The sequence below is a fragment of the Dromiciops gliroides genome, chromosome 1 (genome assembly GCF_019393635.1).
Source record: "Dromiciops gliroides isolate mDroGli1 chromosome 1, mDroGli1.pri, whole genome shotgun sequence".
NCBI classification, from domain to species: Eukaryota; Metazoa; Chordata; class Mammalia; order Microbiotheria; family Microbiotheriidae; genus Dromiciops; species Dromiciops gliroides.
This window is the reverse complement of record NC_057861.1, coordinates 141,509,920-141,535,368: the sequence shown is the minus strand read 5'-3', so window position 1 is coordinate 141,535,368 and position 25,449 is coordinate 141,509,920. Positions and strand designations below refer to the sequence as shown.

The 25,449-nt window shown below is 37.4% G+C and overlaps 1 protein-coding gene across 1 annotated transcript in view; it reads left to right on the top strand.

Annotated features, from left to right (window-relative positions):
* The window catches only part of VPS13B (vacuolar protein sorting 13 homolog B), a 996,174-nt gene that overhangs the window by 908,646 nt on the left and 62,079 nt on the right, over window positions 1-25,449 (top strand). The window contains exon 44 of the mRNA XM_043982862.1: window positions 16,286-16,441. Within this exon, the coding sequence (XP_043838797.1) occupies window positions 16,286-16,441 (156 nt within the window). The remainder of the gene's footprint in view (window positions 1-16,285; window positions 16,442-25,449) is intronic.

Genomic DNA, 25,449 nt, shown 5'->3' with positions numbered 1-25,449 from the left:
ATATGTATTCCTGAGAAGTTGTGCATAAATAAAAATAAAATCCTCTTTTAAACATTCTACAAGTAGCTTGTCATTTTAAAAAAATCCTGTTGTGAGTCCTTTCTTTATCTTCCTTTAATTTATCTTTTATGTAAATTAAGACTTTTATATATTAGATGTGCTTTTTAAAAAATAGCACAAGTGCTTGCATATATCTCATTATCATGTACAAAATGTGCAGTCCAAAAGAACTAATGTTAATTCACTGCACTTTCTTATCATTCCTTTGGCTAACCGCAGTTATTGTTTTTTTGGCTTGGTCTATGTGTTCTAGTCAGAGTGAACAGAGGTTGATGTCTGCAGCAGGAAGGAACCGTTAGAAAATTCTTGAATTAGAGTTGTTTATTGGTTCTCTCTAGAAGGATAAACATTCTTACTTTGAGAAAGATTCTGTGCCATTATTCTAGGTATTATTATGTAAAAATATTGGTTGAGCCCAACTCCCTTATGAAAATAAAAGACATGAAATTCTAACCTTACTGTGGAAATTCAAATGGATACATTCATTCATTCATTCACTCAGCAAATTTTTAGTGAGTGCCTCCTATGTACAGGGAACTCTGTCAGGCACTAAGGAAGACTCAAATATTAATTGGACAGATTCCTGCCCAATGAGACAATTTCTCTGCCTTCAAGGAGTTTACACTCCAGTAAGGAGTGAAGATATGTATGCAAATAGAAGCATGCATATTTTTTATGCCTATTGAGGTGGTTTTTTTTTCTTGGCTTATTGATGGCCTTTGTTTTTACAAGACAATCATTTCTTAATATATCTCTCTCATCACCACCACAACTGAAACCCACCTCCTGCAACAAAGAAAACCCAACCAAAATTTACACTGCATCTGACAACATCTACAACATTCTACACCCACTGAATGAGGCAGCGTGGCATAGTGGATAAAGAGCTGATCTTGGAGTTAGGAAAGACCTGGGTTTGGATTCCACTTCAGACGCTTAATTAGTTGGATTACATGAGGCAAGACATCTAATCTCTCTGAGGTTTCATTTCCCCATCTCCAAAATAGGGGGTACCTACTTTACAAGGTTGTTGTGAGAATCAAATAACATGTTTAAGGCATTTATATAAATAAGGCATCTGTATAAATGTTTTTCATCATCTCTGTTCTGTTGCTGAAAATGATCATTACATTTAGTGAGTTCTTCTGCCCTTTAGTGTTATTTTCATTTATATATTGTAGCCACTATAGTTTTGCTTTTTCCCCCATTCTATCAATTCATAGAAGTGTGTTTTCATGTTTCTTTGAGCACTTCAAATGTGTCATTTCTTATATTCTAATAATATACTGTGATATATACATAACACAATTTGTTCAACCATTCTCCAATGATGTTTAGTTTCTGACTCTTTCTAGTTTTTTCTTGCCACAAGTTCATCTAGAAATACTTTTGTGTATATGTATATGTGGCTGGTGTTTCTATCTTTTACCTCTTTGGAATATGTGCCCAAAAGTGGGATTGATAGGCCAAAGAATATTAATAACTTAGTTGCTTCTCACATAATTATAATTTGTTTTCAAGAATGGTTAGGTAAATTGACAGTTCTTCTAACAAAATATCAGTGTGCATATCTTACAGCAACTCTTCCAAAATTGACTATTTCTGTCTTTTATTGTTTTTTCTACCTAAATGAAACCTCCTAACTTTCCAGCTGAGGAACTTGAACCTCAGCAGAATGAAGTGATTTACCCACAGTCATCCAGGTAGGCAGAAACAGAAATGAGATTTTAATCCAAATCCCTCCAGGTGCAGTGTTCTTTCCATTAATAGCAGTAATAATTAATAGCTAACATTTGTATAGTGCTTACTACATGTCAGGCACTGTGCTAAGCACTTTACAGTTACTATCTCATTTGATCATTGTGTGATGTTAGCTCTGAACACCCATTATTCTTGTAGTTAAGGCCCTGAAGGAAGGCAAAGCAACTGGGATACTTTAAAATATAAGCATTTGCTATACCTTTCGCCACCCACTCTGAAAGAGTAGGTCAGCACACACTCCAAGGCTATTTCTATATCCTTCCCTTTACATTTTGGTTCAAATCAACAGACATTAATTAAGCTCTTAAAATATTCAAGGAAACTTGATTCTAGATTAAGAGATTAATAAGGCACAGCTCCTTGTATGACGGAATTTATAGTCCCGTTGGGGAAATAAGACAGAAACAAATAACTATTATAGATCAGATTGTGATGTGGCATAGTGGAAACAATCCTGGACTTGGAGATGGAATACCTGCCCTAACTACATTCTTACACTTAATCTGCTTGAACCTGTTTACTCACCTGTAAATAGGATATACCAATACTTAACAGGTTGTTGTGAAGATCAAATGAGATCATGTGTGAAATAAACTTTATTTGTAGTTTTTGCAGGGGTTAACAAGGTAGCTTGTATAATAAATGTTTAATAAATTGGGTTTAGGTTTTGCAACCTAAGTAACTAAAATAAATAGAGCCAACTGATGAAACTCTTATAGAACAGTGATTGTTCTGATAAAAAAAAAGTAGGGCTTGAGACTTTAGGTTACTCACAAAGACTCTTAGGGAATTCCAGAAAGAAGGTTGCATGCTAATGGCACTGCCTACCTATGTAAGCTGGCTCGTCTTCTTAGCACTATCACCTTATAGCAAGATCCTCTGGTCCAGTGCTTCTTAACCTGGAGGCCACTATATTTTATCACAATCATAATGCATATTCATACCATTTCTAGCAACACCTAGGTGGCACAGTGGATAGAGCACTGGCCCTGGAGTCAGGAGTACCTGAGTTCAAATCCAGCCTCAGACACTTAACACTTACTAACTGTGTGACCCTGGGCAAGTCACTTAACCCCAATTGCCTCACTAAAAATAAATAAACAAACAAATAACTAAAACAGCATATTTACTTTGGGTTTTTTATATACCTTTTTCCTATGATAGTTATTTTCACAGTCGGACTCTATAATCATTACATCCACTTCTCCTTACATGCCCGTATGTGCTTTGTCATAGGCCTCTTGGGGCTGCCTTATTACATTGGCCTTCATGATCTTTTTGGATGGCATCCTCACAGCAGAGCAGGGAAGGGTTTTGGGGGTGTAAGACAGCAGAATGGACAGGACAGAGCCCTGGACAAGAGTGAGAACACAGGGGTTCAGCTTGTGGCCTGGCTATTAATTTGCTTTGTGAAGCCACTTAGTAGCTCTATAATCATCAGCAAATTATTTCACCTTGAGCCTTAGTCCCCATTTGTAAAATGGAATGATATTTCCACAGCCTGTCCTGCTGGGTTATTTATGAGAAAAGGGTGTTGCTAACTTAAAAGTGAGCTTTCATTATTATTATCATAACTCTACACAGTAATGCTTATTAACCTATCAAAAAGGCCACAAGATTACAAATTTTACTGAAAGACGAACATTCCTATAGTATTGCATAGTATTAACAAAATCTTTTACTTTATTTGGCCTTTAAAGAATGAGTATTTCACTGATTTATAATAATTTTACTTCAAAACTCAATTTATTTTTCCTCCTCCATTACCTTACCATAACAAATTATAGGAAACTCTAAGTTATGTAACTGAAAAATAATTCATCATTATTCATCCCTAAATTATCATTTGTTTATATTAGATTGTGTTCTGTAAGTATAAAAGGATATTTAGGGCTTTTGCTTTGTAGCTTTGAAACACGGCAACATCAAGCATCAGCTATTTTCTGGAAAAGTTCTGACTTAATTTTTTAGAGATGTTTCATATTCTCAGGACAATCTTTGAAATTTAACATCATCCACTCAGGGCCACTTAAAAAGCAATAACAAGAAGATAAACTTTTAATTTTATTTTTATGCTAATCTGGTGGTGTGAAACATATTGTCAGTTTCACTTGGGATCATGCATTCCAAATATATGACTAAATCTGCTTAATTTGCTTTCCAGATATTATCTTGAATAAGATAAGGCTTTGTATTGCTTTTGAAACATTGTAACTTAATTTTTACTGGGAATGCTCATCTATTATATTATACGGGGAGTTTCCTTGATGCTTCTGCTTTAACATTGGAATGACTGAATTGTGGCCTAAAGGGAGCATATTAACTTACAACTTAATCCAAAATATCCTTACACATGTAAAATCCATCAGTGTATTAGAAAGATTATTAGAAATGTGAATCTGTACAAAATATTTGGAGCTTTTCCCCAGGTGATCCTTGGTTAAATACCCAAAGATCCAAGTGTATTATCCACAAGCATTCAGTATAAAACATCAGGAAAATATTGTCTTTTAGAGTTGCCTTATTTTTCATTAGGATTTGATAAGAAAGGCTCTGTGTAGTAAAGAGAGAAGGACAGCCTCCAGTCAGGAAGAGCTCAGCTCCAATCCTGCTTGCAGACACATGGTACCTTTGCTGTTCTGGGAAATCTTTTAACCTCTCAGTGCCCCTAGGTAATTCTCTTAAGGCTATCAATTGCAGAACAATTTCTCTTGTGCTTTGATAGAGGAAATTTCCTCTTGGGGAGTTCTTTATACAGATTAAGTCACCTGGCTGGACCCTCTCCCCTAAAAAAGTATTTGATGTTTAATCTTTGGAAACTCAGAAAGTCGGTCCAGTGAAATCCCAAGTTTTTCCTTTTGTATATATATTGACTTACTGAATTTGAGTTGTTTCCAACAATAGTTTTGAATAACTATTGTTTTCTAAGATTGCCTATTGGTGGAAAATATCCACTACATGTATACATAGAATCATATGTTCTCTAAAGGTCAAGGGTAAGGAATATGAGTGAAGTATTTGAGATTGTTCTGATTTTAAAGTTCTTGTTTAAAAAAAATGTTAGAAAAGTATGTTAGCCATTGTAAGTTATGGGAACTTAGTGGAGAGTACAATAATAAATTAATAGGCCAAAATGAGGGTGGAAATGAAGCCAAATTTCTCATTGTGATTATAAAAACAAAATTGAGGCAAAAGCAATTTTACAGGCATTTTTAAAAAGACTAGAAATATATTAGAGTCTATAGACATTTATCTAGTACATTGATCATTTTGTATTTTAAAGTACTATTTTAAATATATTTACTTACTGTACCTTCTTCTACCCCCTTCCTTAATGTCCCCTATTTTCATAGCTTTTGGTTTTGTTTTTCTTTTCTCCTTATTCTAACCACTCAGGAATTCTCCCGTTGGACATGACTGTGGGTGGTCCTCACTGCTATTATCCCCAGGCCCATGATCAGCAGTTCAGTTTTATTTTGTATTGAAAAACTGAGTTGAAAGCTGCCTATGCTCCCACTTGAGTTTTTCCATTGAAAAACTACAAGTCTGGTCAGGCTGCCAGAGGAGCACTGGGGGGCCTGCTAGAGGAGATGGAAAAAAAAGAAAACATATCCACTTGGGACCTTCCAACTAGTGTGGCCACTGTAAACCTGACTTATTGCTTCTTTTGGTTCCCATTGAAAAGTTCAAACAAGAGTGTCTCTTATTTGACTTTTTTTTTGCAATGGAAAATTTAACACATCACTTCAGTATACCAAAGAGAAGAAATATCCTGCCTAGAACAAGTATTTGGAAAGGGGTATAAGTGGATAAGAGATGGAAAAGAAAAATCCTTAAAAAAAAAAAAAGAGGAAAGAAAAAATGTATTAATCACTAAGGGGATACAGAAATAGATTGAAGTGGGGGAAGAAAGAAAGTTTCCCTTAACTCCCTGATGTTCATCTCTTCAATTCCCACTGCCTTTACCTTAGCCCACACCCATATTTCTTTTTGTATAGTCTCATAGCTGACCCCCATGTAATGAGTCTTTTTCCCTTTCCAATATATCCTGTGCATACCAATTCCAGATTCATCTTCTTAAAGTAATTGTTTAATTATGTCATATACTTTGAAGAAGCTCAGAACTTTTCATTGACTTCCCATTGCATGTTTAATAAAGTATGTAAACTCTCCACTCCAACATTTAAACCTTCCATCATTTCTAATGTCATCTCTTACTACTCTTATTTTGTTCTCCAGCCAAACTGGACTACTCACTATCCCAAATAAACCTTGCATCTTTCCCACCTGCACACCATTCATTGTCCACATTATTCCCTCCACCTAGGATGCCTTTCTTTCCCACATACATATAGTTAGAAATTCTACGCATCCATTAAGACTCTGTTCACATGTTTTCACAAAATCTTCCTTGATCACTCTAGTTGAAGGGCTCTTAACTTAGCTCTTAACTTTTAAAACAGTGTATTTTGATAGCTTCATTACAATATGATTAGTTTCCTTTACAATCCTATATAATTTTGTTTTATGTATTTAGAAACGTTATTCTGAGTAGCCCATAGGTTTCACCAAACTGCTAAAGGAGTCCATAACACACACAAAAAGTTAAGAACCTCTGCTGTAGTCAGAAATGATTCCTTTGTCCTTTGAACTGTGCTGACCCTTGGTTTATATTTCTTTGTTCACCGACTTCATGCTTCTTTGTTTTTGGTTACTTGGCACAGTGGAGAACTGAGCTATGAGTCAGGAAGATCTGAGTTCAAATCCAGCCTCAGAAATTTACTAACTATACACCTCTGGGCAAGTCACTTAACCCCTGTCTCTATTACCTCATCTATAAAATGGGTATAATAATAGTACCTACCTCCCAGGGTTGTTATGAGGACCAAATGAGATAATAATTGTAAAGCACTTAGCACAGTGCCTGGCACATAAGTGACAAATAAATGTTAGCTATTATTGTTTTTATTTTGTGTTAGTTACATCTCTTTTACTAAGTTCTTTGAAAATAGGAACTACTTCTTGGTAACCTGTCTATCTCTCTCAATACCTTTTGAATGCTCCCTCTGCATCCCCCCAGTAAATGGCAAATGAATGAATGAGGTGGATGAGTGAGTGAACAAACTTTCATTTGAACCAGTCAGTTGAACACAAGTTCTAAGAATTTTAATTTTGCTTTTAGGATTTTCAAAAGATGGCGGGGGGAGGGGAGAATAAAAATGAATTTGTTTTTCAAGTGAAGACATTTTAGTGACCATATGAAACCTAGGAGATTTGTTTACAGTAAATCCAGGGCTTATGTCCAGCAACAACAGAATTTAACTTCACAGCCTCACTGAAACCTCAGTAGAAGTGAAAGTGAAGCCCCCCCCTTCTTACTTGACCTCCCCATCACCCCAACATCTTCACCTGTAATCTAGTGGGTCCACTGTAGACCCAAAATGTACATCATCTTTTTGTCACCAGAGTGCAGTGGTTGCCATTGCTATAGTTGCAATTTGTGGTGGATGGGCTGGGTAAATAAAAGACTCCCTGTAACTCCTGAATTTCTTGATTTTCCTGAATTTCCTGATCTCTTGAGATTTTTCCGAGGAAAAACAATAGAGGTTTTCTCTCTTAAGAATGTATGAGATTCGGGGGCAGCTAGGTGGTGCAGTGGATAAAGCACTGGCCTTGGATTCAGGAGGACCTGAGTTCAAATCCAGCCTTAGACACTTGACACTAGTTGTGTGGCCCTGGGCAAGTCACTTAACCCTCATTGCCCTGGAAAAAAAAGAAAAAAGAAAAGAATGTATGAGATTCCTTAAGCACTTGGATAAGTCTAATTACAGTAGGATTTAGATGCTTTTATGAGGAGACTGAGCACTACAAAAACTCAACTAATGGCACATTAGGGAAGGAGCGTGACAAATATGTTTTCTTCACTTTGTTCCTTTTCTGTGGGAACTGATTCCAAAGGCATCTGAATTGTCATAATTCAAAGAACAGTCATTGCTGTGCCAACATTCTGATAATGAGTAGCTGCCAAATGAGAGTTGACAGTATATTTATTCTTGGTGACGTTCAGTCATTGAGTGAGTTGCTCCCACATGGGGGCTACTGAAAACTGAGTTCATATGCAAATACTAACAGTCCTCAGTTCTATCTCTTCTCTGAATAGTAAATCTGTCCTTGGAACAGATGGAATTTTCACTAAAATACAGCTGGAGTTGACCCTTAAGTACCTTGCCTCATTATTTCTTTGTCATTTCCAGCTACTAGGCTCTCCAAAGTAAACAGTTTTCTTGTTTCTTCTAGTTTTGTATGTGCTCGGAGCTCTATTCCCAACTGCCACTATAAAAAACTGAAATAGTTCCAACTATGGCTATTGTTTTTTCTTTTTTCTGTAACTAATATTTAAACATCAAAGACACTCTGGGCACTTTTATGTCATGGAATATGTATATAGAACCATATTTTCCCTCAAGGTATTTGCTTTCCTAGATATTTTTGTAGCTGGGGAGCCTGCATTTAGCAACCATTTGAAATCTTAACTATCTTTCCTCTAAGGCTCCAAAAAACACCTACTGCTGGGGACTCATTTAATTTTGCTCTAACATTAAAAAAAAAATCACTCTGTGACAAACCAGTGGCCTTCATCTTTGCACTTTGAAGACTTTTTTAAGTCTTAAAACTAGATAATCATTTTAAAAACTTTTAAAACTGACATTTTTATTATAGTAATTCCCAGCTACTGTAATTGGTCTTTATTTCCTCTTTCTTATTGTCATTATTTTTGAGTCCCTTGTGACTGCACTCTTATAATGCTTTTTGGAAGAACTTTTTCTTTTTAATATAAATAAGGCAAAGCATTTATTTAAGAGAAGATTGTCCATTTGAGGCACTGTGGGCATTTTGATGGGGAAGAAAACATAACTTCTGGGATATTGTAACTGTTGTTTCTTAGTAATAATTAAATTTAACAAAACTGTATTAAGTACCTACTAGATGGAAGTCAGTTTGCAGTGGGAATACAAAGACAAAAATTAATAGTTCGCTACACTCAAAAAGCTTGTGTTCTACTACTTCTACAAATGCTCTACTATGACCTCTAATAATAATAATAACAACCCATTTTATAACATCCATTCTGCACTAAATAACTTTGTAAAGTAAGCATCACATATCTGTTCACTCTCCAAATAAGGGAAGACCTGAGAGATAAAATACCATGCCCAAGGTCACACAGCTAATAATTGGGAAAGTCAGGACTCAAACCCAAGATGTCTGACTCAACAGACAGTGCTCTTCCCATTATACCATTGCTATTTGTGCATTTTTTTTTCAGTTTATTCATCATATCCATATTATGCATTTTAATTTAAATACACTTTCTGAAGGAGCAATTCTTTTGCCCTACTTTTTCTACCCATATTCAGCTGAACTAATTTTCTTGTGTTTTATAAGCAAAACAGAGCTTGTTGTTGTCAATGTCTGAAAGACTGACCTTGAAAGAAAATAAGTGGCTACCAAATTCTGACTCAAGACACTGGTGTTATTCCCCCCCCCCCCTGTTCTTTGTTAATAAATTTTGTCTTAATACATCATACAGTATTCTAGTATGTTCACAATTGAAAACCCCATAATATACAGTCCCTGAAAATAATTAAGCAAAGCAGTAGAAAGGAATAAGTTCGGTTGTCTAGTGTAGGATGCCTTAAAACTTTAAGAGTTTAGCATTTGTTAAAAGAAGAATCAAGTGGATGGATGCCTTATAAGTTAGCACCAACATTGTCTATTGAGTTTTGTTGTTCTTCAAGACTGTTGTCATTGATGTAATTTTCACATATTTATTGATCTTTTGGTTCTCCTTTATTCTGTGTCACTTCTTATAGGCTTTTCAGGGCAACCTGGAAATACAGTGATAGAGCACTGGCCCTGAATTTGTGAAGATCTGAGTTCAAATATGACCTCAAATGTTTACTAGCTGTGTGACCCTGGGCAAGTCACTTAACCCCAATTGCCTTAAAAGATCCAGGGCCATCTCCAGTGATCCTGATGTATATCTTGCCACTGAACCCAAATGGCTCTGGAGGAGTAAGTGAGGTTGGTAACTTTTCATAGCCCTCCCTCACTTAAATCCAATTCACTGTCCTCTTTAAGAATGAAGGACAAACAACAACATCAGGCTTTCCAATTTTCTTTTAATTTTTCCTATTCCTTATTCCCTATGGAAGAGCAATAAATGGTCCATTAACTTTATATACCACAACGGACTCAGCCATCCCCAAGTCCCTGGATACACACTTTAGATCCAGCATTTTCCTATTACAAACAATGCTGCTTTGAATATTTTCATACACATCAGTCTTTTCTTCATGTCAGTAACCTCCTGACCCCATAGTGATTTTTCTGAATCAAAGGGCATGAACAGTTTTATCACTTTTATTGCACATTTCTAAATTGTCTTCCAGAACTGTTGGACCAATTTAACAGCTACACCAGTGGTGCAGAATCACTGTTTGTTTTTCCATGCCCTTGCCAACATTGAATTTTTCCGTCTTGTACTATTTTTGCCAGTTTGATGGATATGAAGTTTTTATAAGAGTTGTTTTAATTAAGATTTATCTTATTATTAGTGTTTTTTAGCACTTTGTGAAGATGCCTTTTTGACAGTGTACACTTCTGATGAAGAGTGCTCCTATGTTTTGACCACTTATTTTTTAGAGACTGGCTCTTAATTCTATAGGAAGATGGCTTAAGATGCTATTTTAAAACCAGCTTCTACCAGACTGCTAGCCGATTTTCCCAATGGTTCTGCCTGAGTAAAAAGTTCTTTCCTTTTTTAATGGTTTTCTTTTTTTATTGTTAATAGTCATCAACAAATAAGAATATTTCAGTTTATAAAGAAGACTTTGTTCTTATGTTTTTCATTGTTTTGCTAGATATTGTTGACCTTTTGTCCCTCTCTCTGAATTTTATTAATATTTTCTCTGATTCTATTAAGTATCTCTTTGGTAATTAGAGTTGTGTAAATCTGCCGATTAATTTAGCTGTTATTAGTTTTACTATATGGATATGGCCTAGTCAAGAACATTAAATATCTCATCACTTATTTAGATCTTCTTTTATTTCTATTAAATTTGTTTAGTAACTGAATTTATATATATATAATATATTATTATATACTATATTATATATATATATATATATATATATATATATCCTGTGTGTAGTATTGTAGGTTAACAGATAATTCATTTATTTTGTTATTATTTTCAATGAAATTGCTCTTTCTTTCTTTCCCCAAGGTTTAAATAGAATTTAAGAGCAATTAACAGAAATTATTTTGGTGGTTTATTTTGTATCCTGCTATTTGTTTAAAGCTTTTAATCATCTCAAAATTTGCTGATTCTCTAGGACTTCCTGATACCATTATATACTCCAAATACAGGTCCAGATCTGTAATTTAATAAGTATAGGAAGTTGCCTGGTGAGGAAATACTTTCTGTCAATGCAGATCAGCAACTATTCTGGAATTTATAATCTTAGCAAGTTGCTTGGGACACTAGGGGGTTAAAAGATTCATTCAGGGTCACACAGCCAGTATGTATCAAAGACCAAACTTGAACTCAAGTCCTGACTGATGGCAGATCTCTATGCCATAATAACTCATATTATCACTCAGTCAACCAGCTACTGTTTATTAAGTATCTACTGTGTTCTATACACTGTGCTAAGCACTGGGTATATGAATGTGAGGGCCAAAATTTGATATACAGAACATTAATTGGGTGACTCGCCAAAATATTGAGGTCCCAGAAATATGAGGGACCTTTAGGTTCACCCTCCCCTCTGAACTCCCCTTTTAGATATTTCTCCCAGGCCAATAAGAAAGGAGCCTTACAGCTTTAATTCACAAAAGGATCAGATTTTATTACTTGGGAATTAATTTGTGAAACTAATAAAAAATCAAAGATAAGGAAATAGGAAAAAGAAATACAGATAAATTCTCTTAACTCTAAACTTAACCTATGCAATCCCCAGATCGTTTCCAATTAAGCTAATTCAAAGGAATTTAGGGTTTTCTGTGTTCACTCACCAAAACCTAGAAAGTCTACAGTTTCTCACACCACCGGAAGGGCAGAAGATAGAGAGAGCTAGTGTTCTGGAAGTGCCTCCACCTCCCTTCAGGGAGTGTTCAGTCTTCCTCCCCCAAAAGGGGAGATCCTTCAGAAACTGCCTATGGAGAGTTCTCCTTCTGACCTCAGTAGCATACGTAACTTCAGGGTGGGCCAGGTGTGGCCCCTCCCAAATGAGTCAGCTAAAACTCCAATAATTTTTACCACATTCCCCCGTTTTGTTTCTTCGGAAAACACTTATGGTTTGCTTGATGAAACAGCCCAGAATAACAGAATATAATACCCTATGCTAGCAAACAATATGTTAATAACAATATAGAAAAGAGAGAGAGGAATGTTTTGTCCAGAGGGGTGGTCCCTCATGAACCGGCACTTTGACACTGGCCTGCAGATGAAGAAAAGCAAAGAAATAGTCTCTGTTCTCAAAGAACACAGAGTCTAAATGGGAGAAACAACATGCAAACAACTGTACAAACAATCTCTGTGTGAGATAACTTGGGGGTGATATTTTAAGATTAAGGAGGACTGGCAAAGGCTTCCTACAGAAGGTAGGATTTTAGCTATGACTTCAAGGAGGCAAAGTAGTGGAGAGGAGGAAAGAGAGGGTTCCAGACTTGAGGAACAGCCAGGGAAAACACTTGGGAGTCTGGAGATGGCATGACATGTGCAAGGACAACAAGGAGGCCAGAGTTACTGTATCATGCATGGTGGAAAGTAAGTTTTAAGAAGAATGGAAAGGCAGGAAGAGGCCAGATAATGAAGGGCTTTAAAAGCCCTTCTGGAGATGATAGAGGGCCATAAGAGTTTATTGGATAAAAGGGTGATCAGTTTGGCAGCTGAGTGGAGGGATGGACTTCAGTGGGCAGAAACTAAAGGCTAGGAGACCAACATCAGGCTATTATAATAGGCCAGGCATGAGGAGATGAGGGTCTGCACCAAGTTGGTGGCAGTATCAGAAGAGAGAAGAGAGCATACATGAGAGATGTTAGGAAGGAAGAAACAAGATTTGATAACTTTATATGAGGAGTGAGTAGAGGATGACACCTGAGTTGTGTGAGGGAAGTTCCTAAGGAATGGGTTGGGGGGGAAGGCAATGAGTTCAGATTTGGACATGTTGCATTTAAGATCTCTACAAAACTTCGAGTTGGAGATGTCTGAAACGCAGTTGGAGATGTGAGAGGGAGGTTGGGGCTGGTCAAGTAGATCTGAAAATTATCTGCATAGAGATGATCATTGAAACAATGGGAGCTGACGAGGTGACCAAGTGAAGTAGTATGGAGAGAGAGGAGAGAAGCGAGCCTAGGACAGAGCCTTGAGGGACTCCCATGATTAGTGGGCATGATGTAAATGAAGATTCAGCAAACAGAGAAGGGGCGATCTGATAGGTAGGTGGAGAACCAAGAAAGAGCAGTTTCACAAAAACCTAGAAAGAAGAGAGTATCAAGGAAGAGACGGTTGGTGGTCTCAAATCCTGCAGAGGAGTCAAGAAGGATGAGAATTGGGGGCAGCTAGGTGGTGCAGTGGATAGAGCACTGGCCCTGCATTCAGGAGGATCTGAGTTTAAATCTGGACTCAGACACTTGATATTTACTAGCTGTGTGACTCTGAGCAAGTTACTTAACCCTCATTGCCCTGCAAAAAAAAAAAAAAAAGAGGAGGATGAGAATTGAGAAAAGTCTGGCGACTGAGAAGTTAGTGGCTTTGGAGAGAGCCATTTTGGTTGAATACTGAGCTCAGAAATCAGATTGAAAGGCGTTAAGAAGAGAAAGAAAAGGAAATGGAGGCACCTATTGTGGAGAGCCTTCTCAAAGAAGTTAGCTACAAAATGGAGGCGAGAATTTGGATGACAGCTTGCAGAGATAGAAGATCAAGTGAGAGGTTGTTGAGGATGAGAGCAACGTGGACTTGTCTATAGGCAGGAGGGAAGCAACCAATAAACAGGGAGCAACTGAAGATTAGTGAAGGAATAGGCATGATATGTTTACTCTTTAATTCCTTTCTAATTATTGTAGTTAATATTTCTAATCAATAATTACTTTTGGTTTTTTGTTTGTTTGTTTTTGTGAGGCAATGAGGGTTAATTGACTTGCCCAGGGTCACACAGCTAGTAAGTGTCAAGTGTCTAAGGCTGGATTTGAACTCAGGTCCACCTGAATTCAGGGCTGGCACTTTATCCACTGTGCCACCTAGCTTCCCCCATAGCCCCTTGTTTTTTCTTGTTTTTGTTATTAGTACTTCATGAGCTTAATTATTGCCTATTGACTTAATATGATTTGTTATGCTAATTATCTTCCAATTGTTCTTGTTTACTTTAATTGGTCCCCCCTGGAAATCGTGACCCAGAATCAAGTTTGCCTCATTATGTTGAGTAGTGTACCTTTTTTTTTTTAGTGTACCTTCTTTTTCTGTGTTTTTTTAAACATTTTATATAGCATAATGTTTATTTGTTTTTAAAATGATTAATAAAATGTACTTGTGAATCCATCTGAACTTGGAGATTTGTTTTTGTTTTTTTTTTTCCCCTCAGGATCCATTTGTACCTTATTCAGTTTCTCTTTCTGATATTAGGCTACTTAGTTTTATCTATTTCCTGTTTTGTTAATTTTGGCATTACATTCTTTTGTACATATCCATTTTGTTTTTTCAGTTTTGTTGCTGTATGATTCAGGATAATATTTTCTGATGATTTTCTTTATTTCTCCTTATTTGTTGTGAAACCTCCTCCCTTTTCTTTTTAACTTTGTTACTTTGGTTTTCCTCTGTCCTAGGGATAATGTTTAGGGATGTAGGTTTTCCTCTGATTTAGCTGCATCCTATATAATTCTCTTTCACAAAAATTGTTATTGTTTCCATGATTTGACTTTTATTTACTAATTATTGAGTAAGTTTACTCATTCTCCATTTAGGTCTTAATCATTTGTTCATATTTCATTTATGGATCAATTTTTACTGCATTGTGTTCTATAATACATTATGGCTATCAGAGAAATTTTTGATAGGCAGAAAAGATGGGCTTGTCACCTGCAAATTGGCATTCCATTGGTAGTTTCAAGTTGTCAGGAAAAAGAGGAGGCTTACAGAACATTGAGTAGACTCCCTGTGATGAACTTATTGGTGTGCAAGGACTAGATGTGCAGAATGGGGAGGCATGGATGGGTTGTGGACTTTATTGTTGGAAGGAATATCCAGGATAATGAGATCATAAATCCATTTGAGTGTTTGAGTACAGTTCTGGAACCTCTTTTCTGAGGAATGATGGAGATCAGAGATGCTTTACTCTCTGGACTTTGCCACCATGCTCATCTGCCTTCTCTCTCTATTTCTTTGTCCCACACCCTTCTCCCATTAATGAGTTCTTCCCCAAACATTGGTTTTGAGAAAGAGCCAAGGTCATCCATCCTTATCCTCTAGAATTCAGTGTTGGTAATGCCCTCTCCTCCCACTCCCAACTATTTTTCTATTTTATATGTTGTCTTCTCCCATTAGATGGTCTCCTTGAAGGCAGGAACTGTTTTTCATTTTGCATATATTTGTATCCCCAGAGCTTAGCACAGGATTTAATAAGTGATTATTGATTTGACTTCAGATGACTTTGTATTTTATCCTAGAATTAACAAGGGACCACTAAAATTTATTCAGTAGGAAAGAACAGTTTAAGTTCTTATCTTTACCTTTGTGATCTTGGTACAGTTACTGCCCTTCTCCAGGTTTCTGTTCCATCATGTGTAAAATGAAAGTGTTGGAATCCATGTAGTAGCAGGTACAAACTGTATTTAAAAAAAAAAAGACAGCAAAGACATTTTCTTCTCATTTGCTTGAGAAACATACAGAATTTCTGTTTTGACACATTACTTACTCTTATGGACAAATGAGCTATGTCCCCAAATTACTTGTCTATCCCAAGGGAAAAATAAGAGAAAATGGCAAGTTAAGGTCAAAAATAACTAGATACTAAATTTAACTTTAATTATGTTCTAGCCATTAGAAGACTACACTGTGGGCCAAGACCCCAAATCCTTTGATCTCAACAATTTAACCTTCCTGCCCTCTGGATTAATGAAATGGCCTTTTCTCAAAAGCTCAACAGACCCTTTACAATTTGATAGCACAATTATTTACAAGTTTTAAAACGAGATCTGGAAAACCACATTGGTTCTACATAGTATATTTGCTATTCTTAGTATGGTTGAATAAGCTGAAAGTGGATGAATAATACAGGTTAGAAAGAAAACAGATGCTAAATATTACAAATAGGAAGGTTTCCCAGCAATGAGACTTTCAGTTCAGTACTAGATTTTTGTTGGCAGCTTGGCATTAAGACGATTATTGTTTTTTCTCTCCAGCTGTTACACATCTGTATTGAAGGTTGGGGGAACTGGCGCTGGTCAGAGCCATTCAGTGTGGACAGTGCTGGGACTTTTATCAGAACAATCCAGTACAAGGGCCGAACTGCCTCACTCATCATCAAGGTTCAGCACCTCAGTGGAGTACAAAAACAGGTAAGTACCCCTGTATGCCTGACACCAACCCCGTCTCAAGTGTGTGCTGTGAGTCAAAAGAAGCCCAGAACAGATTGAATATTTCAAAGCCTTACTTTGCTTAGGATTCCTAAGCCCCTGTTGAGGACCTTGGCACTTAATAAGTGCTTCTTGATGATAATGATCATAATGGCTTCAGCCTTATCCCCACCTCTTTTTTTTCCAGAGCTGCTAACGAGCAGCCAAACTTAGTGATATGAGTTTCACCTTTTCTTTCTGTCACCACCCACCTTCTGGTAGAGGTGCAAATGAGCTGTGAAGTGGCCAAAAGGCCTGTTTGGGAAGAGGAAAACAGGGCGCTCTTGGCAAGCTAGATAATCGAGAGTTGAGTGTAGTAAGCTGAAGAACCAATCCCCAGGAGAATCTTTTGATTCTCATTGAGGTCAACATATAGGTCCAGGTCTCCAGCAGCCATTTTCTTTTCCAGGAGTTAATATTAACTAGTAAAAAAAAAAACCAAAATCATTCCATTCTGACTCTTGGCATATAAAGCCTCTGCTCTCAGCACATATTTTATTTATTTTATAAAACTTCCTTTTGGCTGTTTTTTAGGTTCTATAAGTGCAAAATGGGCAGGGGGGAAGAGAACATCTGACACTTTTTTGTGTTCTAAAGATGTGAAAATGTGGTTCTTAAGAGATGTTTTTCGAGCGTTGAGCATATGACAAGAGCATAAAGGAAAAGATAGGAAGTATTAAAATCCGAAGACTGGCTTAAGGACTTGCCCAATAACTGGATTTGGCATAAGACCTTTAACATATACATCTGTATTCCTATTGTAACAATACAGTCAAAGTTGGGGAGAATGAGGAGCATGATGCCCAGCACTCCATCTCTGGAAATAAAGGGGAATATTTTTTACTTCTCAGTGATGGTTTTTCCATTGCCCTATGCCAGTGGTTAGGCAGGAAACAACTAGTAAGATGAGCGATATAATGGATGCATTTTATGTGCATGGTTCATACCTGATCATCAGAGAGCAGAACTTCATGTATACCCTCAGTGAAAGGACAGAGAAGAGCCTCAGGGAAGAACCATCAAACTCTCTAATGAGTATCTGATAGCTAATAATGAAGACATCAAATGTAGGACATGATCCCTAATGAGTTACTTTCAGTGAAATTTTTTAAAAATTACATTGAAGTACATGGGATCATAGACTGAGAACTGGCCAGTATAGGACTTTCTGTTTTTTAGATGAGAAAACTAAAGCCTAGAGGAATTAAATTACTTTCTCAAGGTTATAAAATGGTAAGCAACAGATGATTTGAACCCAGACCCTTTGACTCCAGAGCTGATGCTCTTTCTACTAAAACATTCACCTGGCCCGCTATGCTTCCTTCATGGTTCAGCCAGATGCCATCTTCTGCATGAAATGTTTGTGTCAGATTTGTATTTACTTTTGTATGTAGATGCTGACACCCTCAGTAGAATGTTGGTCCTTGAAGGTAGTGAATAGTTTTCATTTTTGTATCTCTTGTGTCTACATGACACTTCATATAAAGTGAACACCTGATAAATGTTTGTTGAATTGAATTGAATTCTAAGGAAGAACACACTGTTGGAGAGGTCAGGGAAGGCTTCTTGGAGGAGACTGGCTTTAGCAAATCACAGACTTTCAGAATTAGAATGGACCTGAAAGGCCATTCATTCATTCATTCATTCATTTTATCTGAATATTTTAACATTTTTTAAAGTAATAAAAATTTTTATTTATAGTATGGAGTTCCAATTTTTATCCCTCCTTCCCTCCCTCCCCTCCCTGAGGCAGTAAGCAATCAGATGTAGGTTATACATGTACAATTATTTAAAACATTACCATATTAGTCATTTTGTATATGAAAACTGTAATAAAAGAAAAAATGAAAGAAAGTGAAAAATAGCATGCTTCCATCTGTGTTCCATCAATATCAGTTCTTTCTTTGGAGGTAGATAGTATGTTTCATCATTAGTCCTTTGAGATTCTCTTGGGTCATTGTATTATTGAGAATAGTTAAGTCTTTCACAGTTCTTCATCAAATAAGAGTGCTGTCTCTGTGCACAATGTTCTCTTGGTTCTGCTCTCTTCATTATACATAAGTTCATAAAAGTCTTTAGAGGCCTTTCTGAAATCATCTTGCTTGTCATTTCTTATAGCACAATAATATTCCATCACCATCATATACCACAGCTTCTTTAGCCATTCTCCAGTTGATGGGCATTCCTTTGATTTCCAATTCTTAGCCACCACAAAAAGAGCTACTGTAAATATTTTTGTACAAATAGGTCTTTTTTCTCTTTTGGGGGATATCTTTGGGATATAAACCTAGCAGTGGTATTGTTGAATCAAAGGGTATGCACAGTTCTATTGCCCTTTGGGTATGGTTCCAAATTGCTCTCCAGAATGTTTGGATTTTTTCACAACTCCACCAACAGTGGATTAGTGTCCCAGCTTTCCCACATCCCCTCCAACATCCAATTTTTTCTGTTTTTGTTATATTTGCCTCTCTGATAGGTGTGAGGTAAAACCTCAGAGTTGTTTTAATTTACATTTCTCTGATTATTAGTGATCTAGAACATTTTTTCATATGATTATAGGTAGCTTTGATTTCTCTGTCTGAAAACTGCCTGTTCATATCCTCTGACCATTTATCAATTGGGGAATGACTTGTATTTTTATAAATTTGACTCAGTTCTCCATATATTTGAGAAATGAGGCCTCTATCAGAGATATTTGTTTCAAAAATCTGAGAGGCTATTTAGTCCAACCCCCCTTCCCATTCATACTGTAAACTTTTCCTCAGAATATTTGACAGGTGATCATCCAGCATCTATCAGAGCCCCTCCAGTCAGAGGGAACTCATTACCTTATGATGTAAGTTGGACATTCTTGGCGACAACAACAAATAACATTTACTTAACACTTTGGTTAACACTTGATGCTCACAACTCTGTGAGCTAGGTAGTAAAAATATTAATATCCCTATTTTATACATCATACGAGGACCCTGAGGCTCATACAGATTTCAGTGTTTTGCCCAAGGTTACAAACTAAGGCAGAGGATTAGGACTTAAACCTTGGTCTTTCTGATTCCGAGGCCAGGTGTTTTCTAGTCTGCCACACTGGGCATCGAAGGATAGCAGAGAAGAAATTAGGAGGACATTCCAAAGACAGAATTGAGTGATTATAGGAATGTGCAGATGCTTTTTGGAGAAGGGTAAACAAACCTGCATTGTTGGAATAAAGGCTTCAAGTTCAGAATTGCCAAATATCAGAGTTAGAAGGGACCTCAAAGGCTCTCTTGTCTAAGAATCTGTTGTTTTATGTCCTTTACATCCTTTCCAAGGGGTTCCCCTACTACCGCCAGAGGTGGCTTGTTCCATTTGGAATATCTCTAATTGTTTGGGTTTGGGTTTGGGTTTGGGGGGTGGGGTTTTTTTTGTTGGTTTTTTTGCAGGGCAATGAGGATTAAGTGACTTGGCCAGGGTCACACAGCAAGTAAGTGTCAAGTGTCTGAGGCCAGATTTGAACTCAGGTCCTCCTGAATCCAGGGTTGATACTTTATTCACTGTGCCACCTAGGTGCCCACCTTGTTTTGTTTTTCTTAAACTAAATCTGTATTCTTTTGTACTTTTCTACATGTTGTTCCTCTTCTGCTTCCTAGGACCAAGAAAACAAACTTCATTCACTTTCCACATAAACACCCTTCCAAGAACTTTAACACAGCTGTTGTGCTCCCTCTGTGTCTTTTCTCTAGGCTAAGTATCCCTAGTTCCTTCAACCAATGTTTACTGGCGTGGGAGGTAAGGCGGGCCACCCCCCTCCCAATTATCCCCTAGCTGTGATGCTGCCAATCAGGTGAGGTCTTCTGTGCAGTGTGCTCTACTCTAATCTTACTGATGAGTAAAGTGAGGGTCAAAAAGATTGTACTGAAGTGATGAAAGGGACAGTTTCAAAGAAACTTGGGAAGACTTTTATGAAAAGATGCAGAGTATAGTGAACAGACCCACATTGTAAAAACACACAACTTTGAAATACTTAAGAACTCTGATTAAGAAAATGAGTAGGGGCGGCTAGGTGGCGCAGTGGATAGAGCACCGGCCCTGGATTCAGGAGGACCTGAGTTCAAATCCTGCCTCAGACCCTTGATACTTACTAGCTGTGTGACCCTGGGCAAGTCAACCCCAATTGCCTCATCAAAAAAACAAAAAAAAACAAACAAAAAAAGGAAAATGACTAACCACAATTCTAGAGGACTGAAGATAAAGCAGCTACCCACCCTGACCAATGCAGAATGTGGAATAAAATTTGGGGCTTGACTATTGTAGAAGTTTGTTTTGCTTGGCCATACGTATTAATTTTGGTTTTGGTTTTGGTTTTCCAATGGAGATGGTGATAGAAGGGAGGAAAAAAAATGCTAGTTAATAAAAAAAATTTTAATGAAGGAAAAATAAGTGTTTCTTGTCTGAGGTCATCTAGTTAGTGGCAGAGCTCTCAACATATATCCCTAAATATTCAACATGTCTAAAACAACTTCTCATCATTATATTTTCTCCCAAATGTGCCGCTCTTCCTGCTTTCCATATTTCCATCAGTGGCACAACTATTTTTGTTGGTTTGTTTGTTTGTTTTTGCAGGGCAGTGAGGGTTAAGTGACTTGCCCAGGGTCACACAGCTAGTAAGTGTCAAGTGTCTGAGGCCTGATTTGAACTCAGGTCCTCCTGAATCCAGAGCCAGTGCTTTATCCACTGCACCACCTAGCTGCCCCAATGGCACCACTATTTACCTGACTACCTGTATTTGAAACCTCATCTGCAAATAGTCCTTGGCTCTTTTCTATCCCCCTTGCTCTCACTCTAATCCGAGCCCTAATCCTCTCTCATAGTTTATTATAATAATCTCCTCTAACTAGTATTTGTCTCTAAGTCTACAATCTTGCGGCCTTGAAATATGATTTTCATACCACATCCAGATTAATTTTCCTTATGCACAGATCTGGTGATGTCACTGTGCCAGACTTTGAGTCAAAAGATCAGGGTTCAAATCCTACTTCCTAAACTTACAATTTATGTGACTATGAAGTAGTCACAATCTCTCAGAGACCCCTCCCTGGGATACCCTCAAATTCACACTTGCAAGTTTAAAGGGAGAAAAAGTAGCTACTCTGTGGACCTACACTCCCAAAGTTATAGCTTATGAGCCCCCCACTAGTGTGATTATCCTTAATGAACAACTAGATTGTAAGTCAAAACAAAACATTCTTCTTGGCAAATAAACCTGGGGCACATCCTCCCACAAAAGTATACTGCACCAGTAGAAAAGGTGGGCATATACACAGGATACCATTCTAGAACACTTGTACGTAATACACATGGGCCAGATAATTCATACCTCTTGCACCACAAGGCTTTAGGGTCCTTTCTCTTCTCATGCTATTGACCCTGGGTGTAGCATCTCTGCAAGTCAAGTCTCTTAGCTCCCCTTCCTGGGCCTAGTCTCCTCTATAGTTCAGCTCTCAATAGCCAGAGCCGACTCTCTTCTCAACCATCAGATTTCACACTCCTAAGAATTGTCTTTTGCCTCAACTGCTGAAACAGCTCACTGCTGAGTTCAGTGTTTGCTGTTAGGTGAGTAGCTCCATGGTAAGATGCCATGGCTGATGGGGAAGAAGGAGAAATTTCTCCCACAAGACAAAGAATGGTTCCTTCTCAAGATCTGGGTTCCTTCTTCTTCCATAGATAACTGTCTTCTCTGTGCCAGAGGTTGTACTCTTCAGCTGTTCCCTCCCTCTCCTGTGCCCTGCCTCTTTATGGCTACCACACACATTGCTGATCCTTGGCTCTCCAGTGGCTGGGCAGCCAAGTAATTCTATTAATTTTGATCAGAGTAATATGGGAAAATATGGGGGATGAAACTGAGGCCCGAGCTGAGACCCCCCAAAATGAAAGTAGAGCATACCGTTTGTTCTCCTGAAGTCTGTGGTTTAGTACCAACTTCCTGATATATGCCTCTGTTTACTGAAATATGCCTTCCGGTCTGCCAAGTAGCTCACCACAATGTACCTGTGAAAACCTGCATGTATTTCACACTTAAGGGGTATATAACTGCTGTTTGGACACTTGCTCGGGGCCCAAAGAACCAGAGGCTACTCTGCTTTGGGCCGGCACGTCAATAAACTTCTTGCTCTTCCTTATTCCTGAGTGCCATTTGGGTTTCTCTGTTGAAATTCCCCCCAAACAAGAGAACTTCTTCATGCCTCAAAAAATTTTTTTTTTTTTAAGTCACAGTTTCTTTATACTTCATTTAAGACAGTAGTTTTTAGCCTGAGGTCTCTGAGCTTGACTTTTAAAATATTTTGAATACAATTGTAATCCTGTATCTTATTTATGCAGCTAAAAATACTCTTTTAGGCACCTAGGCACAGTGGATAGAGCACCGGCCCTGGAGTCAGGAGGACCTGAGTTCAAACCCAGCCTCAGACACTTGACGTGTGACCCTGGGCAAGTCACTTAACCCTCATCACCCTGCCAAAAAAAAAAAAAGGGGTCCATAGGCTTCACTAGATTATCAGAGAGGTCCATGACACAGAAAGGTTAAGCACCCCTGATTTAAAATTTTAACACCTCATTTTCTGTTACCTTGCTACTTATCTTCTTTGATTTCATCAAATGGATATCCTAATCAATTCACTTCTGCATACTTCTTCATCTATAAAGTGTGAATACTAATACTTTTACAGTCTGTGACTTCACACAGTTGTTTTGGGGAAAATGTTTTGCAAACCTTCTGGCAGATATATAGAAATAATAGTATCAGGTCACAGTTCACAAAAGCATTAGTATCCACCATATGTGTTTATATTAAATTATAAACATATAGATAAATTATATACATATATTATTTCTATCTATAGATATGTGTATTTTCAAAATAACATGAGTGTATGTGTGTGCATGTGTATACACATGCATATATTTGTATATTAAACCCTCACCAGTCAGTTAAATGGCTGGACTCCTATATTTGGAAACGACCATTAGTGCTCACTCTGGCCCACTCCAAAGCATGGTTAGAGCCTGTTGTATTTTGTGGGAATACAAGAGTATATTCTCCTTTATGGGTGCAAATTATCTCTTTTCTAGGGAGAGAATAAATTTCAGTGACATTTTAATTTATGTTGAGGTTCCCCAATGCAAATGTTATACTATATGATAATATGGCAGAAGTCAAATATATTCAATTATATAAAGAATGTATTTTTAAAATCTCTGCTATGCTTACTTTTTAAAATAACTAAATGTGTATTTGCTCCCTTTAGATTGCCTCAGTTTCTTGGTTTAAAATTATATGCTTTGAAAATTTTCAATATAAATATTGACTTGAAACAGGACCAAGCAAAAGAACTTTCAAGCTTTGGAATTTCAAGACATTTTTGAACTTCCTTATCCCCATCTACATAGATCCTTTAAGTCACCTTCTCCCCTGGTGACAAATCCATATATTTTAAAGGCATCTGGTGCCAGTTCAAAAACACTCCCAGTTTTTTCCAAATTTTATTTGCACTGTTAAGTATTAGTAATACTTCCCTATGGGAGCTACCTCACCCTTTTCTTTACTCTTGCCTTTGACCTACTCTAGCCACCTCTGCATAATGAATGTGCTTTCAGAGGGTAAAGAGAAATCAACCAACCAGGAAAAGACCTGTTTTTGGCGACTTTGGCAAAATGTTAGCAGCACTCCTATCACACTTACCTTTGAAAGGAAGTACCAAGACATTAATAAGCACTGCAGTCTCCCAGAGTAGTTGTATCTTTACATATCCAAATGTGTAAATGTGACTGAGCTCATATGTTTATCTATACACTCCTAGGTCTTTTCTTACACAGGAAGTAAGAAGGAACTGAATTCTTGCCTAGTTTTTTTAAGCACATTTTCTACCCCCAACCTCAGAACAAACATGTGTGTGCAGACGCACACATGCATGTGCACGCGCACACACACACACACACACATATACACACTTGTGCTTCAAGTTTCAGAATTTCTTGTCAACAGCAGAGTAACAGGGATGTATAATAGAACCAGTTTCTAAACAAAGCATTCTGCAGAATGCTGAGAAACAGAAGCAGTGGCCAAGCCAGCTGAAAATGGAGCCGCCAGAAAAAGGTGGTTCTCTTTGAGCAAAGCCAGAGGTGGAACTGCAAATAATGAAAAGCCCAGCAAACCACATCTGTAACATCAAACCAAAACACAATCCATACATATAGTCAGTGTGGAAAACACTGCTGATTTCTTTCTCTCACACACACATACACACACACTCACACTCGTCAGCTGTCATCTTCAAATGACAACAATGTGCACATCAAATTTCAGTGCCTTTTTACTCCATAAAAAGCTCCAAGTTCACATAACCACACACGGTCAGTGCTTATAGAAAGCAGTTTTGCATCTCTTCAAGGAGTCAACTTTTACTGATTCTGAAAATATCAGTGTGTGGGTATATCCATGCTCTTTTAATCATTTTAAAGATAGAATCTTCCATTGCGTATGAGGTCCAGGAGCTGTTCTTCAATATCTTCCTGGCTCTGATCTTATAAGATTTTCAAGACCTGTTAAGTAAAATCATATGTAGAAAAAAAAAATCATATGTAGAAATCTTCAATATATATCTCTGTGAGATTGTGGGGAGAAAGGGGGAGATTAGCATGAAACCTAGAAATATATATTAAGTAGAAACACTATTTTTAAAAAAACACTTTAAGTATCTGTCTTCAACTGATGAAATAATCCTGAAGTTCTACCCACAATTTGTGAAGCGAAAGCTTAGTGAATATTGCCACTTTGAAGAAAAGCAGACTCTTGCCTCCCACTGAACCCTGCATCATAGGAGCCATGAAGCCCCGCCGCCAAGATGGGAGCAACCATTTTGGATTTTCTTCTTCTAAGTAGCCAAGTCTCCATGGCCAGTTTTAAAGGTTTTCTTTTT